General features: G+C 35.6%; 1 protein-coding gene across 1 annotated transcript in view; it reads left to right on the plus strand.

Annotated features, from left to right (window-relative positions):
- The window catches only part of Tyr (tyrosinase), a 98,616-nt gene that overhangs the window by 64,334 nt on the left and 13,303 nt on the right, over window positions 1–20,979 (plus strand). Inside the window, exon 4 of the mRNA XM_047518684.1 lies at window positions 17,483–17,664. Coding sequence (XP_047374640.1) covers window positions 17,483–17,664 — 182 coding nt within the window. The remainder of the gene's footprint in view (window positions 1–17,482; window positions 17,665–20,979) is intronic.

Here is a 20,979-nt window from a genome sequence, read left to right on the forward strand (position 1 = left end):
ATGGGATTTATACATCTAAGAGTTCCTCTTTTCTCTCTAAGGAAAAACACTTTTCCCAAGTGCCATTTTCCTTCCATTGTTTCACAAAGGAAAACAACAACACTTTTTCTCTTTCTCTCCAGTATATGGTATTTATGTGTTTAGATAAACAAGCTTCCATTATTCCTTACATCAGTTTTGAGTCCAGACCCACAACGAAATCAAGCCTATGAGAAATTCTTATTTTTTGAAAGATTATATCTAGTAATATTTTCTTAACAAGTAGAGATTCTCAAATGGTTTGGGCAAAAACAGAAAATCACAAATTGAATCTTCACTGATCTGTAAGCTCATTTTTTCAAAAGGAACAAGGAAATCCTCATAATTAGTTGACATGGGGAAAATAGACTTTTGAATTCCGACTATCCAAAAGCATTTAAGTAGTTTGAGAAAATGCATCAAACAGGGAGTTTATTCCTGTGACCTTCGAAAAGAGGAGAGAAGTTGCCAGTTGGGCTAAGTAGGAGTTTGCAAATATGGTTGTCTTGTTTATTTCATCCCTCGGGATTCCTCTACCAGAGCTCCTTGGTTACTGAGTGAATATATCTCCATATCCCCTATTTTCCTTAAGTGGGCACTCCCATTTCATAAATATGACTACTAATTGCTTGGAGACAACAGGTAAAAATTGATAAAACTCGACAAAACTCCTGACTCTTTTTGAAATAATCTAGGTCAAATCCCTTGGCATTCTACCCTTGGTTATTCTTCATTTTCAGGAGTGGATTCTGTAATCCTTCACCATTCTACAGATTATTCCTTAGCACAACAAATATTCCTTTCATCTGTGTTATCTTCCTTCCCATGGTGAAGATTCAATTCAAAGAGGATAGGGTTTTTTTTTTTTTCTTTGCCCCAGAGTGGGAATTTACATTTTCACAGGTGACACCCTGATTACTAGCTTTGGGAGGGATGATTTGTTAACATTTTCCAATTAAAATAGAAGATTACAGGAGTAGAAAAAGAAAGACATTTATATGGATAGATCAAGAGGTTGGCTTCTGGAAAATAAAATGGTGAGTAGCTGGATGAGTATCTAACTGCTATTTTGGGCAAAATAGATGGAAACTAAACTTTTCTCAGTGCTCCATCTTTTCCTGTGCTCTTTCCTTACAGTAATCAGGCTCATTTGCTGTGATTAAAACATAAGGTCATGGGCTCCAGTGGAGTTTGCTTTTGAAGGATGTTCTACTTCATCTTCTTTATTCATTGGGCGACACTTGAACACTTCATGTTTTCCTCATCTAAATTCTCAGTGATTTTAGTCATGTAACTGCATGAATTATTTGCATAGCTGAGCTTTGTATGCGTCCATAACTGTATATCATAAATATTCTTAGGCATGCATGGAACAGTTGCTGTTCATTGGAAAGAAATCTATTAGTTCAGTGTTTCTTCCTCCAGATTGTACTCCCAGTGTTGGATATTTGTGACCTTATTTGCTTTGTCAGATCTACAGAGATTAACTCTAACTTATTTTTACATTTAGAGTAAGCTCTAGGTAGTTAACCATACCATTTGCATTGGGACACTACCTCTAATTTCTCCAAAAACAATTTTCTGCAGCACAACACTTCCATATAAATCTTTCTGTGTGCTGCTTTTTCACATCATCCCCCTTACCAAATGGCAACACTCTCTCCCATTGTAACAGAACACATTCAAACTCTGGCTGACATTCATAGATTTTGCTGTTTTGTTCTTGTCCGCCTACTTTTCACTTTTCTCTCTACTTCAAAAAAAAAAATCTATATGCACAAAAATAAACTATCTTATGATATGTTCTACAGAAGATGAGGAAACAGTATGTGCAGGTCAGGTTTGGGTATATGAATGAGTTGGCAAATGTCATATTAGTGATGCAGGATGATGAATGAAGAAATTATTGACTTTTATCAACAGGGACTTTTAAAGTTACAAAGGGAGTAAAGTATATTCTAAATCTCAAAGTAGGATACATTGCATAATGGAATTGTAACCTTTCTGCAACTGTGAAGGCAGGGAACTTTATATTCTGATGTAAGTTATTGGGTGAAGGAATAATTCCATAATTTCTCTAAATAATCATAAAATATGCAAATTTCTTACAAGACTGGGAGTTTGTGTCCAAAGGCCCATATGCACAAAGGAGAACAATATTCTTTTGTCAGGAGTAGAACTCTTATTCCAAATAAAAGAATCCATCATCTGCGTAGGTATTAGATGAGCTTCTTTCTGTAATTCTCAGAAGCAAGTGAAATCTACCACAATGCAGGAGAGAAGCAAGGAGGATATGAATGTCACATTAACACTCAAAATTCTAGGAATATTTCAGTGAGTATATTGGAAACCAGAGAGCATTGTTTATTGTTCTTGACAGGAATGCTGGGTATATAAGTGTATCTACACTAAGTGTGTCCACCTTGAACTTACTTAACTCTTATTACCACTAATGATGACCTTTACTCTTATAGCACTTAAAGATAACTTTCTATATCACATTCAGGCTCCAGAGCTTTAACTAAAAATATAACACAAATGATTAAAGGTATGAAACTACATAAATTATCCAAGTGTTTTTTTTTTCTCTTTAAAAGTTCCTAAAGGGCTATACTCAGTCTTTTAAAGCTTTTTTTTTTTTACTTAAAAATATTTATTGATTCATATACATTCAATTTTTTATAGATTCACATGCAGTTTAAGAAAAATATGGAGACATTCTATTTGTTCTTTTCCCAGTTTCTCTCAATGATGGCATTTTGTAAAACTAGTATAATATCATCACAATGACATTGAGATTAATATAGTCCCCTGACTTTATCTAGATGTTCCTACTTTTACTGGCACTCATTTGTGTGTTGGTTTGATTTTATACATTTTTTTATTAAAATCTTTTTTTATTTTTACAGACTGCATTTTGATTCATTTTACACAAATGTGGTACAACTTTTCACTTCTATTGTTGTACACAATGTAGATTCACACCATTCATGTAATCATATGTATACTTTTGGTAATATTATTTCATTCTACAAGCTTTCTGTCCTCCACCCCCTTCCACCCCATTTTCCTCTACACCTTCCAAAGTTCCTTCATTCTTCTCTTACCCCAATCACTCCCCCTCATTATATATTGTCATGCACTTATCAGAGAAAACATTTGGACTTCGGATTTTTGGGATTGACCTATTTCACTTAGCATGATATTTTCCAGCTTCATCCATTTACTAGCAAATGCCATAATTTTATTCTTCTTTATGGTTTAGTAATATTCCATTGTGTATATATACCACAGTTTCTTTATTCATTCATCAATTGAAGGGCATCTAGGTTGGTTCCACAATCTAGCTATTGTGAATTGAGTTGCTATGAACATTGATGTGGCTGCATCACTGTAGTATGCTGATTTAAAGTCCTTTGGGTATAAACCAAGGATTGGGATAGCTGGGTCAAATGGTGGGTCCATTCCAAGCTTTCTGAGGAATCTCCATACTGCTTTCCAGAGTGGCTGCACCAATTTGCAACTCCACCAGCAATGTATGAGTGTGCATTTTTCCCCACATCCATGCCAACACTTATTATTGTTTGTGTTCTTGATAATAGCCATTCTTTTTTATTTCCTACTTTGCCATACATGCCACTTGTGCTTGCTCTGTGAGTAGATGCTCAATATCAGTTTGCTAAACATATGATTTTAAAAATTGGTTATATAGTCTCCTCTTCCCAGCAAACAGATTCTGGAATCCCTCTAGGATAGATAATTATCAAGTATTTATTGAGTGTCAAGTGTGTACATGCTTTGTTCTAGGTTCTATGGTCATGGCAGCAAACAGATAAAGTTTTCATTTCTAATGAAAAAGGTCAAAGGATTTTTTTGTTTGGTTGGTCTTTTTACTCAGAAGCTCTTTTACAACATTTTTTCTTCATTAAATTTGAAAATGTTCAAGGCACACACACTGTATGTGTGTGTGTGTGTATTTGAAAAACAAATAATTGGAAGCACTTGTTGTCTGCTTACTAATTTAAAAATTGAGGAAGTCAACTAAACTTAATACTTTTTTGTTTGCTTACTTTTCCATATATATCTTAATAGGAATGTTTCTGTGAGCTAGTACTACTTGGAATTTCCTAGCTATTTAAACATGGATAAACTTCTTAACCTACTTGCAATTCAGTTTTCTCATCTGTAAAATATGGATAAATAAAACACACCTTACAGAGTTATTCTGAGGATTAAATGAGTACCTGGTACATAGTGTTATATAACCCAACCCTCACCTCTGCTACTGTTACCACTATCTTTCTTGTACTTTTGTTGGAGAAATAAATGTTGGTGATGTATGTCAAAATTCTTAGCTTAATACTGGATACATGACATTTGCAAATAAATGGGAATTATTAATGAATCAACTAGTCATTTATCATTATTCCAAGAGTTTCAAAATTATCACTCTCATGAAGAATTGTAGGAAGAACATGCATTGTGGAAAGAACATTTTTTTTAAATACGTGGTACTAGGAAAATGGGACATCAACATGCATAAGATTCCCTCCCCTTGGAACGGACAAGTAATTTTTGGATAAGATCAAAAAAGCACAGGAAACAAAAACAGACAAATTGGATTATATCAAATTTAAAAACTTCTACACAGCAAAGGAAGCAACAGAGTAAAGAAAACATTCATAATGAGAGAAAATTTTTACAAACTGTACATCTGGCAAGAAGTCAATATCCTGAATATATTAAAAAACACAACTAAATAACTCAAATGTCCAAATTTTAAGATAGGTTAAGGACCAGAATAGATAAATCTCAAAAAAAAATATGTAGGAGAATGAAAATGAAAAAAAGTTCAACATCATTAAACATCAGAGATATACCACCTCATATGCAATATACAATATGAATGACTAATATCAAATTACTAAACATAACAAGTGCTAGCCAGGACATGGAGAAAAAAGCCCTTTCACACTGTTGGTGGGAATGTAAATTAATACAGTTATTATGGGAGATTGTAGAGAGTCTTCAAAAAATTATAAATAGAACTACCATATGATCCAGTAATTCCACCATTAACGTATATCCAAAGGAACCGAAATCAGTATTTTGAGGAAATATGTTCATTATAGCACTATTCTTAATATCCAAGAAGTGGAAACAACCTAAGTGTCCATCAGTTGATGAATGTATAAAAAAACTGTGACCCATATAAACAACGGAATACTATTTAGCCATAAAAAGAATGAAATCCTGTCATTTGTAATAACATGGATGGAACTGGAAATCATAATGTTAAGTGAAATAAATCAGGTACAGAAATACAAGTACCACCAAATCTCACTCATATGTGGAATATAAAGTTGATCTCATAGGTGAGAATAGGACAGCAGTTGCCAGAGGCTAGTAAGAACAGGAGGGGAAGGGCTGAGGATTTAGTGTACTGGCAGAGTACTTTCCTAGCAAGCCTGAGGACCTGCATTCAATCCCCAGTTCTGGAAAAAACAGAATGTGAGAAAAGTACATGGAGAGGGTGATCAATGGTTATTAAGTTAAAGTTAAACAGGATCAAGAAGCTCTGGAATACAATTGCTCAATATGATGACTAGATAATTTTTATGTTAAATAAGAAATTTTGACATTTGAAAAACTAGAAGAATTGTGAAAGTTGTCAATACAGAGAAGAATTGTGAAAGTTGTCAATACAGAGACATGACAAATGTTTGAAGAGATGAATATGAATATGTTTAACCTAGTTTAAACACTACTTAATGTACACATATATGGAATATGGAATATTTCATGGAACCCCATTAATATGTACAACTTTTAAGCTTTTTAAAATTTTAGCATTAAAAATGAATTTTAAAAAAAGACTAAATATAATAAGTACCAGCAAAGACGTAGAGAAAAGGAAACATCTGCATACTGTTGGTAGAAATGTAAAATAGTACAGTCATCATGGAAAATAACATGGAGGTTCCTCAAAAAATTAAAAATAGACTGACAGTATGATTCAGAGATCCCACTATTGGGTATGAGCCCAAAGGAAATGAAATCAGTTTATTATAGAGACATCTGCACTCCATGTCCATTGTAGCATTATTCACAGTAGCCAAGAAACGGAAGCAGCCAAAGTACCCATCAACTGATGAATGAATGAATAAAGAAAACATGGTACAAATATACCATGGATTGTTCAGTCAAAAAAACAATGAAACCCTGCCATTTGCAAAGACATGAATGAAACTGGAGATCATTATATTTAGTAAAATAAACCAGGCAGAGAAAGAAAAGTAATGCATGATCTCATTAATATGTGGAACACAAAAAAGCTGATCTCATATGAATAGGGGCAGGTAGAAATAGGAAGTGGGAGAGGGAGGGGAAATATTAATTAATGAATAGTAAATTACAGTTAGATATAAATAAGAAGTATGGTGTGCTATTGCATGGAAGAATAACTATAGATGATGATGATATTTCAAAAAGCTTAAAGGAGATTATTTCATCAAGAATCAATGTTAAATATTTGAAATTATAGATATATTTACCCTGATTTAAGCATTACAAAATGTATACATATGTTGACATGTATTGAATAAACATCAGTGTTTTATGTATCACTTCAAAATATATTTAAATAAAATTCATTTACAATAAAAAATAGTAGGAAGTACTGAAAAATTCTTATGTTAAATAAAAAATTTTGAAAGGAAGAGGGATAGCATAGCCATCTATAAAAAGATAATAATTTGTTCCTTGTTATTCATGCAACCTTGGTTCAGGACCCTTGTGGACACCAAAATCCATGGAATCTGAGGTCCCTAATATAGAAATGGCATAATATTTGCACATAACCTACACACATCCTCCTGTATACTTTAAGTAATCTGCAATTATTTATAATACTTAATATGATGCAAATGCTATTTAAATATGCTTGCTATACTGCATTGTTTAGAAAATAACAAGGAAAAAGGTCTGTACATGTTCGGTACACATGTAATTTCCTCTTCTTATTTCAATCTGCATGTGGTTGAATCCAAGATTCAAGAGAACTGGTAGACCTGCAGGGCCCACTGTAGTTATTTGTCATATGTAGAAGTTGCCTTATTCATTATTGGCCCCATGATCTTCAATAAGTGGGGGTAATATATTTTGATTTGTTATAAAATGAAATATACACATCCTCTATAATCAAAGTTCTAAAGTTCAAATCCAATTATTATTACTCCTTGTCTAAATACTTAGCTAGCAATTTGACCCTCAGTCCAAACTCTCCTCCTTGAAGTGTAAAGGATCTTCATAGTGTGACCCACCCCACCTTTCTGGTCTCACTTCCCATTGATCCTGCACTACTCTACATTCCATCCCACACCAAACCACTGTTATTTCCCATTATAAAAGTGCCCAGAATGCCACACCTTCTCCCTAATTTATTCATCCCATTTAAACACCATTCCTGATGCGCAGCCTTCCTTGTCTTCCCCAGTTAGCTAGTTGCTCCTTCTCTAGGCTTTATATACATATTTTATATACATCCCATAAACTTCCTGTGCATGTCTCCAAAAAGCATCATTTATGTGGTCTTAATATTTTATATACATCTTTATCACAACATAGAATGAGAGCCACACGGGCAGGATCAGTTCTTATCCATCCTTGGAACTTGACATATACCAGCTACATGATAGGATATTTATTGAATAAATAAATGGGCACCTTAGGCAAAATAAACTTCATTATTATGACTTCACTGGTATGAGCACTGAGGCTTTGAATGCCAAAGAATAATTTCCACTTAGAGATAAATGAATAACCAGCTTCCCACTTACACCCAACATTGAATGAACTGGTCCTTTAGGATACCTTCTCACAGACTCACCCAGACAAGCTGTGGCTCCTGAGTGCAGCAGGGCCCACTTCATTTGAGTGCAATGTCTGCCTAGCAGGATGTGTCTTGATCCTGGGTGCACATTATAATCAGCACCCCTTCAAAACTCTTGCAAGCAGGCTGTCTGCCACTTAATGATACGCTTTAATGTTAATGTGAAAGGAAAAATAGATTTCAAACTGCTTTTATTCAGTGAACTTTTAAGTCATTAGTTTTTTTTTCTTTCTTATGCTTGAGTTCCTCCAAGTTTAAGTGATTTTAATCTGATTTTAACTCTTAGCCATGCCCCAAGGATTTGTTCCCATTCCTCAACCAAGTTAAGAAGTTGTAGAGTTTATACTTGAAATGATAGTCAATTGAGGTTGACTTCGATTGAATTGCTTAGTCCTTTAACAGGTTTTCCTTTCGAGGCTACTCATTCTTGACAATCGAGACTTAGAGTGTGCGTTTCTTTTATAACTGTTGTTTTTTAGTAAAAATTTCCAAATAGTTCCCAAATGTGTTCCTCTATTAGTCAGGAGCACTAGGAGATAGAGCTACTGGGATGCTATTATTTTCAAACTCATATAAAATCTCCACATTTTCCCCAGTGGTCTCAGTACAAGTAGACCATCCATTTATTATGTGACTGCTACCTTTGAGCCCCCAAACATCACTGTTTGTTTATCCAATTATGCATTAATTATACTTGTTAATTAGGCATAACTCTGTCACTTGATTCCTTAAAATCCTCCAATGGCTCCTCATAGTTTTCAGAGTAATATTTGGACTTATTTTTTCCTTACAAAGCCCTACATTTTCTGGTTTAAAACACATTTACTGACAGATACTCATATATGTCCTTCCTCTCAGTTCTTCTGAATTTCTTTCAAAGCCCCCAAAATATGCTTGAGCTTTACTCTTCCTAGACTGTTTTTTTTTGTTTTTGAAAAAACATTGCCCATATTTATGCTATTGATTTTTCAGAACATAATTTCAAGCATCACCAAGGAGCACATTACCTAACACCCTTACCCCTACCCAAGCAGATGCTATTAATTCTTGTCTGTTCTCTGAAGGTGTCAAAGTTCCCAATGTTCCCAGTTCTCTCATGGCATTCATGCTCTTGTGATTTACTGACCAAATTTCAACTTCTTGGGAGTCAGAAACAATCCTTCATTTGTGTTGGGAGAAATCCTAGTTCTTGGCTGGTAGCAGTGAACATCTCACATGTGTAAGGAAAACTTGCAGAGAGGAGCATTTCGCTTCAGTACCTAGAAAAGTAAACAACTGCCCCAAGTTGAGTCAGTGTTACCAAGGGAACCTGTATAGGAGCCTGGTTGTCTGATCCCCCGTGGCACTTGTGATTGGGCAAGAAACCTATAAAATGTATAGCTGTTCCCGCAATAAACGAGTTTGCAAGCTGCTCGCCACAAGCCTGCTTCCACCCAACTGCCAGAGTCTGGGTCTTGACTCCACATCCTTACCCCACGTATGAGCTACCCTGGCACAAGAGAAACTACACATTTGGCTGTGTATTTCCAGCACCTGACATAGTGCTGTTACATGGTATGTCCTGTATGGCACAATCTGTGGAGTCCAAGTCAAAATCACCAGCATCTCTTAGATTCTTTCATAGCCCATTCTGTTGTTTAATTACTAAATAAATGACTCATAAAATGTTTAATTCATATTCTCTTTAAGAATTTGATGAATATTTGGACTTTCACAAATATGAATACACAATCATAAATTTTATGTACAGTTTGGGAGAGTCTGCAAATGATCTGAATGCAATCTCCTGGATTATGTGCAAGTCCTATGATAGATGTGGGGTGTATAAGGATCATTAAGGCACTAGGACTGCTCTTGGTGAATTCTGCATAAAATTGGAGAAAAACATATAATAAAATAATTGCAATGAAATATGAGAAATATAATAATCTGAGAAGAGAAATATCTAGAAACATTTACTCTTATTGAAGTTTTCATGGAGGTCATGTTTGACATAAGCCTTGAAGGAACAGAAAACTTAGTAGATAACAAATTTTTTTTTAAATGCTGAAAAAGAACAACTCATAAATGGTATTTATAAGTTTAATATCAACATTAATAATGGCAATATGTATGCTATGCTACACATGATTCTAAGTGATTTTACATGTATTAATTCAGTTAATACAACAGTCCCCTTGAGGTAAGTACTATTACCTATTAATTTGCAGAGGATACCATAAGCTAGTCCCACAGATCGGGTGAGTTTAAACAACAGAAATTTATTTTCTTATAAATCTGGAAGCTAGAAGCCTGAGATTCAGTTGTCAGCAGGGTTGGTTTCTTCTAAGGCCTTTCATCTTGACTTTGTAGGTGGCTATCTGCTCCCAGTACCTTCACAGTCTTCTCTCTGTCCTTGCCTGTGTTCAAATTCTCTTCTAAGAACATCAGTCAGGTTGGATTAGGTCTACCCTAATGATCTCACTTTAACTTGATTTCTTCCTTAGAGATCTTATCTCCAAAGTCCGTCACTTAGTCAGGTACTAGGAGTTAGGACTTCATGGGGGGGGGGGCAAAATTCTTCTCATAACATTATAATCCCTGTTTTACTGAAAATGAGACTGGAGCATGAAGAGGTTAAGTAGCTTGCCCAAATGTGTAGAGCTATTAAGTATCACAATTAGAATTTGAACAGCTGCATCTAGCTCCAAAATCTGTGGGGCTAGATGCTAGAATTTATTCATTCTGTTTATTTTTTAAACTGAGAAATAAAATTCACTGACATACTTGTTAGAACATTCTCCATCCTGCTCACAGTACACCCAAATTTCCAAAGAACAGAATTCTAAAACCTTTGGTGTAAGGAAATTTACATTGGTTATTGTATTAACCTGCAGAACTGATGATTTCCTCTGTGTGCAAGAAAAAGTCACAGCTAAGCATTGAGTGCTCACTGTATATTTAGCACTGTCCTAAATGTACTGCACACCTAATCTCATTTATATCTTACAGTTCTTTGAACTTTATTATAATCTATATGTTTTAGCTAAATAAACTGAGATTTGCAGATTATCCCTTCATTTCTAACAAAATCAATGCCAGAAATGTCAAACAAGATTTCTTTTTTTTTAACATAAAATTATACTTTTATTCATACACATGAAAAACATTACATAGAAAGTTGCATGATGAGGATTCTATGACAAACTCAAAAAGAGATCTTGTTTCTGACTTCTTGACTTGCTCCCCACCCCAGGGACAAAGTGAGGACTCCAGCTTAACTTGACCTTTACATTTGCTGAAGCTGGACTTTGCCCTGTTTTGACCTTTAGTTCTTTCATCCCATAAGACAATCTTATGTTCACAACAAGATACATCAAACTTCTTCCTTCAGCCCCCTTCACTCCCCATCGCCTTCTGTGACTGTCACACTACATAACACTCAGCATGTTCAGAGTCACTTCATAGGCACTCAGAGTCTCCCCTCCAGAGAATGCCCCAAGTTAGACAAAGCTACTTCAATGTTCATGTCCACATCAATACCATTCTCTTTGCCTCACTTCCCTGTTAACCACCTTGCAACATACTAAGTCAATATTGGTCATCTATGGGCCCTCATGGCCTGTGAAGGAAAACAGAAAATGGTTTTAATTTGATACAGGAAAATCATACATCTTTAGACTATCATTGTCATTATTTGGAAACTGTGCAGTCACTCCTTGTTTCCACTCTGAGAAATTTTTATTATCAAGTGTCTATTTCTCAGCTAAGGAGAAATGACAGAATATGCCCAGTTTCCACTGTTATGTATAATGCTGAAAACTCGCTACCATTTGGAGCAAAATACGAAAGCTTTGTCCACCTTTCTGCTTTAATTTCTAATTACTAACTAATTTCTAGCTTGTTAGTGCAAAGGTATTAAACTTGGAACAGAACACCTGAGCTCTGGACTTACTCTGCCAGCTGGGTATGGTTGTAAGAGGCACAGAAATCTGAAATGGAATCCCAGACCTTCTGTTGTTTTCCAGTTGAATGAATATTAGCAAAGACTAAACAGTTGGACTCAATTTTCTCTTTCGTGAAATTGAATCAATAAAATATTTACACTTTGATTTACTAAGGCTTAAATAAGCAAGACATATTAGGAGTTTGTGTTACAGAAATTGCTTGATAGTTAATGTAGTACTCTGGGTTAGATTATAAACTAAAGAGAGAGAGACACTAGCTATCTGATAAGTATTGAAGACCTACTATGCACTAGACATTGAGGAAACAAGATAAATGCAAAGCTGTGGCTCCTAGTTGATCACACTGATGTTCCTGAATGTCCTGTGTCTGCTCTGAAAACAGGGAATATCTCTGCTTCAGCTTGAATTTGTAAAAGAAACAGGTGGTTATGGACCTGAGTTTCTGAAGTAAGCAAAGTGTTTCATTGATGTTCTAGCATCAGTTTTGTGTTTCTTTCAGTGCTATTGAGAAACCTTGCCTCCAGCTGCAACACAAGTTAGACAGTAAGAGACAGAAGCACTCAGAGACCACTGGAGAGTGTAAGGAAGAAAAGAACAGAAATCCGGGCAGGGAAAGCTAGAGTGTCAGAGGAAGAAGCCCAGAAATATCAGTGAGAAGAACTGGGTTCTCATCTAATGAGGTTGTTCATTATCTCCTCTTTTTCTGTCTTCTGTTTTTCTGGATACAGCATAATGCCATGGGGTGTCCTTTGTTGCAGCTATCATTTGTTATGCTGACACATGTCCTGTCCTGATCTTGTGTGGTTTTCCTCGCTCTTCCTTAAGTATTAACAGTGTGAGTCCTGTGAATTATTTGAGCAAAAGGACACTCAGGTATTTAATGTGAATTAATGCAGGAGGTTGATGAATGAACAGTTTTCATATCTAAGTCTAAGTGAAGATCAAGCAACCCCTCTTCCACGTGGCCCCTGAGAGACAGAACCTACAATCTGACCTTGACTGAAGCATACACATGCTCACACCTGCAGAGATGCTCCTACCCCACACAGACACACAGAACAGGGTCTTCACTAGGTTCTGCAGCAGAGTGGCAGTCAAGAACTGTTGGTGCCAATCTTATTATGATATTAACTAGTGGTGACTCTTAGATTAACATTCTTTTTCCTCTATAAAATAAGAGATTTGGGAAAGAAGAAAGCAAACTATTACTTTCCCATGGCTGTATCAGTTAGTTTATGAATAGTATCTCATTTTATGCTTGAATATTATTACTCGGGTTTTCACTTCCTTATTTCATTTTTGTTCTCATAAGCACATTTGTTCTCAAAGCACATTCTATTGATGAGGATATGAAGTCCTAGAAGGATTTCTCTAAATTCAAAGTTTATTATCATATAAAAATTAGGATTTGTTTCAATAAAAAAACATTTCAAAATAAGGCTGACATGAAAAAATAAAGCAAAGGAATAGAAAAGGTAGTAAAGCACAGGCCTCGTTATTACTCCAATTCTAGTCAGTAAATTTTAAGTGACTAGAACTTGACTGGCCAGAAGCTTTTGAAGCTGTGGTCCTCAAGGACTTTATGATAATCATTTCATCTGTGTGTCTGGTCTGTCAGAAAGATGACATCTGAGAAACATTGTCTCAGTTTTTCTTGTATTTTCATTGTGTCACTACTCTCATAGCTTACATTATTATACAGAGGTTGATGGCATCTTAGTCTATATTTCCAGAGTAAATTTTGTTCTAAAATCTAAACTCAAATACCCAGGCTGCCTACTTGACATTCCCACGGACATGTCTCAGAAGCATCTCTAAACACGTCTAGACTCACATTCACATCCCCACGTCAGACTCCACTCCTCCTCCAGTGATCTGCATCTCTGGGAGTAAAAACATCTTGTCCAGTACCATAAGCAGAAAACAGCCTCTTCAGTGACAGCTGGCCCCTTCATTGTCCTGAGTGTTTCCACACATCATTTTTTTGCCTGGACAGTTTCTCCCAGATTTCTTTATCCTTTTCCCTCATCCCCTGCACATCTATGAACTTTGACTTACTGCCTCAGATACCAAAAAGTGGGTAATTGATGAAGAACAAGATTTATTTTTTACAGTTCTAGAGGCCAGAAGTCCACAGGCTGGCATCCGGCAAGGGTCTTTTAGCTGTGGCATCCGTAGGAAAGGCAGAAGCATAACAGTACACGACAGCAAGAAAGAAAGAGGGGGCCAAACTCACTTTTATGATAAGCCTATTCTTGGAATAATTAGTCGACTCCTGTGATAACCACATTTATCCATCATGAGGAGAGAGCCCTTGTGATTTCATCACCTCATAAGGCCCCATCTCCCAACACTGCCGCACTGGGAATTGATTCCACCACATGATCATTGTGGGATACATTGAGACCATAGATTAATCTTCAACCTTTTCCCAACAGTGTAGTCTTTATAATCTTTTAGAATGGTAGTTCATTCATGTGATCACCCACTCACCCAGATACAAACAGTGACTTCTTACTGCTTTAAAGAAAATATACAAAAATTTCTCACATGGCTTCTACTGCCCTTCAAGACTGAGCCTGAGGCAGGAGTTTCTAACACCACTAATCTAGACCTAGTCTCCAGTTATTCTTTAATGGGTGGAAGTTTCCTTATCATTTTGTGAATCCAGCTGCTTTTGCTCCTGATAAGCAGATCTCAGTCATGTTCCTTTGGATGCACTTACCACTATAAATTTAGGGTTGGCAGTTTGCCATGTAACCTCAGTTTCTCATGAGTCCAAGAGAAGTTGTTAATTTTTAGTTTGTCTAACTTTTCCTTATTGTAGGAATGGAAGTGACTGTAGTCTTCACATGTCAGAACTGCATCAAGTAGTCATGTGTCATTTCATCCATAAGAGAAACCCCTCCATTTCCATCTGTGATCTGTTTTTCCTGATTCCTCTATTATAAATTTCAGTATTGCTCATATTTCCAAAAAGTGTCTAGATACAGTTTAAATGAGTCTTTGATAAGAAGACCTCTTCTTTCCAAAATGTCAGTGTGATTTTCTAAATTACATAGTGGTTGTTCCAGTGGGAGTCATTCTAGACAGTGTGATGAAATTAACTGAAGATGATAATCACCAATGAAGAATTTAATCACGATTAACACCTTCATTTTAAAAGACTGATTGGGGGGTGAGCACTTTAATGGTCTCATCCATGAACTCTCCTAGTACTAAGACTTTATGTTCCTGTCCTACTCAGGTAAGGAATTTTCATTTCTTGGCAGATTATAAATTAAACTATAGTAGCAATTTCTCTCAATTGACAAAAGGTACATTTTTTGCTTCAAGCATTTATCTAGTGTTTCATTGTATATTGGGATGTTCTTAAATCAGTTCAATTTTAACCCTCTTATTAAAATGTTGAAAGCTTTATATTTATATAAATAAAGTGTCCTCTGAAGGATTATCTGTCACATAATCTCCCCTTTTATAGCAAAAGACATATGTCATTAAACATGCATATTTTTAAAACTAAATATAAAATAGAGAAATGTATGCAAATTTATCTCCTCTTTGCTTATTTGTGTTCTTAAAACTACATATAATGAGAAGGCAATACTTTGATAAATAAAATGGAAATAAAATACTAATTCATAAAATTATAGGATTTGCATAAAATTAGGGGTTTGTCAAGCCAGTTCCTAATTTCAATTGAGACAACTGAGACATAGAAAAACAAAACTTTTAACGTCTTCTTTCCCATTTGTGCTTATTAGACCCATCACCATCACTGGAGAACTTGCTCAAATATACATGGCTTTGGCATTTTATTACAGCACATCTCATGTCCCTCAAAAGTTGTAAATTTCATCAATAATATGGAGGAGAAAGTAGAGAAGGAAAAAGGACTGTGGGGAGATTGGCAGCTTCTACTCAACACTTGTCAAACTCCTAGCCATGTATCTTGTGCCATTTTAATTAAGCCTCACAATATCCTCATGACAATGATATTATTTCCATTACTCAGATAAAGAAAAGGAATATCTAACAGGTTAAGATATTTTACAAATCTCCCATCTCAGCCACGGCCTGAGTGGGGAGGGAAAAATTAACCCTTGGAGGTGTGGGCTGCTGAAAATCAAATCTGGAAAAGCAGTATTGAGAAATAAACACAAAAGATGCAGAAATACAGTAAAAGCTGGGACTGGATGGGTGGAAAAGACCTGGTAGGTCTGATCCTAATTAAGGGAAGAAACCTGAGAATGCTTTATTGATAGTGAAATACACCAAAGGAATTTTTTGTGAGGAGGGGTTCTTCAAGGTAAACAAGAAGCCAAAAGCTGTGGGTCAGTTGGTCTGATTGGGGACTTAGCACTTGTGCAATAGTTCTTCCTCCTCCAGGCTGGCACCACAAGGCCAGCTGGGGCACAGGTATCTCTCTCTATCTCTGGGGAGTTGCGTTTGAACCTCAGGCTGTCTGAACCAATAAATTCCACAGTATCACAGAATTCTCTTTAAGCAGGTCTGCCAGGGCAAGAGATTACACCAAGAGTTCTCCGAAGGGCCTACCTCCACTTTAGAGATGGCTTAGACACATCCACAGCTCATTTGCTACTTCCCACACTCCCATGTCAGAATTGGCATGTCAGACTTTTTTTTTTGTGGACAGCGGGGATTGAACTCAGGGGTACTCAACCACAGAGTCACATCCCCCGCCCTATTTTGCATTTTATTTAGAGACAGGGTCTCATTGAATTTCTTAGCACCTTGCCATTGCTGAGGCTGGCTTTGAATTTGTAATCCTCCTGTCTTAGCCTCACAAGCCACTGGGATTATAGACATGTGTTTAAAGCATTTTCTTTTTTAGATAGTAATCTCCCTACCACATACCAATTTTTTAGCCAAAATTTTACAACTAAATAAAAATAACTTATTTAACACCTTCATAAAAAAGAAAACATTAGATATTGCCTTTGAACACAGGGTCGGGGGTAAGATATTACTACTCTCATTTTAAGGATGTGGAGGGTAATTCCCCAAGAAGTTCAGTAATTTTATGAATATAGCTATTAAGACACAGAGGTAGGCCTCAGGGAATTTCTCTAACCCCAGATCTAGTATTCTTTCATTCAACCAATAATTACCTTTTTTCTGCCACATTCCGAAAGTTCTAAACTGGTTATGTAAGTTTCATTCTTCTTCTAGGACTTTAAAAAAGCTATCCTCAAATTTCTTTCAAACTAGTGAACTTCCTCAGGGCTGCTAGCATGAACTTGTACTTTATGAACTACTTTCAAGTTGTGAAGCTATTCATCACATTAGCATATCTTGGGATTTTCATATAGACCTTGTTATTTTATTTTGAGAATATAGCATGCGTGAGGTCCTGGGTTCAATCTCTAGAACTGCAAAATACACACACACACACACACACATAACATATATATGTACATATATTTGTATATACTATGTGATATATAATATATGTGTACATATTTTTATAAACATTTTTCTCTTTTTTGATGCATTATAATTACACATAATAGCAGAATTCATTGTGGCATACTTGTACATGCATGTAATGTAATTTGGTCGTAAACAATACATTTCCAAATCTGAATAACACTTTCCTCTGCAGTATTTTTGAACAGTGGCTCCGAAGGCACCGCCCTCTTCAGGAAGTATACCCAGAAGCCAATGCACCCATTGGACATAATCGGGGATCCTACATGGTTCCTTTCATTCCTCTCTACAGAAATGGTGACTTTTTTATTTCATCCAGAGATCTGGGCTATGAATACAGCTACCTACAAGATTCAGGTAAAGGTCAATTTCTTTTTGATAAAGTACTGAGTGTAGTGTGACCTATTTCTTTTGTGGCCATACAAAAGCTTATGTTTCTACAATGTTACCTCCAAACACACTGCATTGGGCATGCATATTATAATTCTTAACTTATCACCAATTTATCATCACATGACCTTTGAATTCATATCCATTTTGCTTAATATAGGGCTTTTTGTACCTGGCAACCATGGAAAGAAAACTAGTGTTAAAAAGGGGATGCTTTTTAGCTATGACTCTGCCAGTTAATTGTGGCATTAGCTTGGGAAGTTTGCTTAAATTCCCTGAATCTCAGTTCATTCATCTGAAATATCATAATCAGAACACCCCAAAGAATTGTTGTGAGATTAAAGAGACTAGTGATGTGTGGTATAAGGTAAATATCAGCAGTTTCTTAATTATCTTTGGGAGCTTCATGCTAGAAGAGATTTTAAATCTGATTTTAAATCTGATTGATAATAGTAACTACAATGACAATTATGTTTATTGCTATGTCTCTGATTAAGATAGTTATATAAATCCCTAGGTTTGGTGTCAGATCTGGGCTTTAAATAATCTCCCTAAGTAGGACTATGCCACTGTCTTCTTGACAAAACAGGAGTAGACGGCAATGTTTCTCCCTATAGGAAACCTGCTACATGCAGATTCTTTAAATGCATCACTAATTAACCTTTTATTATTCATTTATCTAGAAAGAGGTAAATTCTCTTAGAATTTAAGTGCCCAATATAAATGTGAATACATGGGGTAAAGGAAGTCCTCTTCTCACTACACTGTGCTTTCACTCCAACACATGAATGCCCCCAACCAAAAACAGCAAAACAAGTGGGAAAGAGAATTCAAGAGGCATTAATGTTGAATTATATTCACGGATAATTCATTAAACAGAGTAACATAAGGAAAATAAAATGAGCAAGTGAGTGAATTTTACCAGCTTCATAGCTCTTATGATCAACTCTAGTGACACATAAATGACTGACATCATTTCAGATCTCAAGAAGCCACAAATCTAATGTGGAAGCAAGGTAACTGCACAAGAAAGTACAAAACATTGGGTAAGAAGACTAGTAGGTAAAATCCTAGAGCAGCAAGGAGAAGAAAAGCAAGGATTTGTGAATAGTTCAATCAAACCACAAGGCAATACTTAAAGGACGAGCAGGCAGGTAGCAGACAGAAATGTCCAGGGAATATTCTAAGATAAGAGAATAACAAGAAAATGAGAGGTTGAAGTGTACAGTGTATTTATAGAATTCTGAGTTCACTTAAGTGGTATGAACCACAGAAAAGGATGTTGAGAAGATAAATTGAGTCATTTCATAGTATCAAACACATATTGACTAGTTTTTGTATGCCAGGAACTTTTCCAGTTATGTTGAGTGCCTTATTTCCTTTAGTCTTCACATCTACTCTAAAGAGCTGATATAATTCTTTCTTTTCCCATTTCATCGATAGTAAACAGGGTCTTAAAGAATAACTTCTCCCTGTGCTATTTACATACCATGTGACTGTCTTAGCTTTTTTTTTTTTTTTTTTTTTTTTTCTGTGACCAAAAGACCTGACAAGAACAATTAGAGAAGGAAAAGGGGTTTTTGGCTCAGAATTTCAAAGGTCCTTTGCCATAGACAACTGATTCCAGAGCTGTGAACCAAGGTGAAGCAAACATCATGGCAGACAGGTGTAGCAGAGGAAAGCAGCTTAGGACTCAGCAATCAAGAACGACAAAATGTAAACCCCAAAGGCATGCCCTCAGTGACCCACCTTCTCCAGTCACTTCCTTATCTACCGATGGTTACCACCCAGTAATCTTCATCAGAGGATTAATGCAATGATTATGCCAAAGCTCTTATAACCCAATCATTTCACCTCTAAACTGTCTTGTATTGTCTTATGTATAAAATTTTGGGGGACATTTCATATCTAAAACCTAACAGTGACATAGCAGAAATTGTTAGCAGAATTAACAGAAAAGCACATTTTTTTCCCACATTTTTTACTGGTTCATTATAGTTGTACATACTAATGGGATTGTATATATTAATGTTATTGTATATTTGATCAGTCTTATCTTGCCCTTTGGGGACCATTATTTGAACAGGTGTGGATTTGATTGAACATTTTTACTTTATGTGACGATCATAGACAAAGGAAGGGATAACCAAAATGGCTGACAGAGCAGATTAGTTTTTTGAAAACCTTGAGATTATTGAGAACAAGGAATTTTCCAAAGGGTGATAGTGAGCTAAAATGAGGGGGGCCTTCTCTGAGTCAAAAAGAAAAGAAAAAGCAGTCTCAAGCCACACGTTTTCCTTTCATTTTAAAACAAACAAAACAACAGCAACAATAATAAAACAGTGCATAAAGAATGGACTCTATTGTAACTATTTTTCAAAGTTTCACCATTTAGTATTTTACAACTTCATCCCTATTTCTATTTCCAGAACATGGCAGATCCTTTCATGGATTCATGCTTTTGAACATTATGTCATCTCTGCCTAAATTCTGTTTCTCCATTTATCAAACTCACAGATATAAAATCATTTTATACACAGTCCTGTGTAGCTTCTCTGTAAATCTATTCCCTTTCCACCTTGCCTACAAGTCCTGCAAGGTTAAAATTTACCTTACAATTCTTTCTCTTCTAAATAAAGATCTGATGTGACATGAAATCACTGAATCAATCTGAGTACAAATGATGGTTACTATGAACAATTTTATTGCTTAATTGTAAGTGAAATTGCTATATGAATGTCATCCCTTTAAATGTCCAGATCTCTTCTAGATGTTTATTCAAAAACATCTTTCAAGTATTCTATCATGCCAGGTACTTTTTTTAAGTAACCTTATAGGTTTCTTTATTCTTTCTATGTACAATTATTGAATAACTACTTTGAACGAGACATCATTTTACATATCATGTATACAGTTGTAGATGAAATATTCTTTGTCTTTACACAGCTTATAATGAAGGAAAAGATCTTAAACAATTATTGCCTGATGACTCATTTATTTAGAGGTGTTCTTATCTTAAGGTGTCAATGAAGTGATATTTAAGAGAATATCAATATTATAGGTAAAACGAACTTATTCAAAAAGGAATCTTACTTGTTGACTTTTGCTATGATGTTAGGATAATAGAAGCCATTGATGAATTTAAGCAGGTCATGGTTAGATTTGAGCTTTTAAAAAGAGTTTCATTATTGCAGCATTTAGAAAGTTTTGTAACCATTGGAAAAGCACATGCAGAGTGACCAATGAAAATGTTATCATAAGAGTCCAGAGGGGCAGGGACAG

Source organism: Sciurus carolinensis, chromosome 11 (genome assembly GCF_902686445.1).
Source record: "Sciurus carolinensis chromosome 11, mSciCar1.2, whole genome shotgun sequence".
NCBI classification, from domain to species: Eukaryota; Metazoa; Chordata; class Mammalia; order Rodentia; family Sciuridae; genus Sciurus; species Sciurus carolinensis.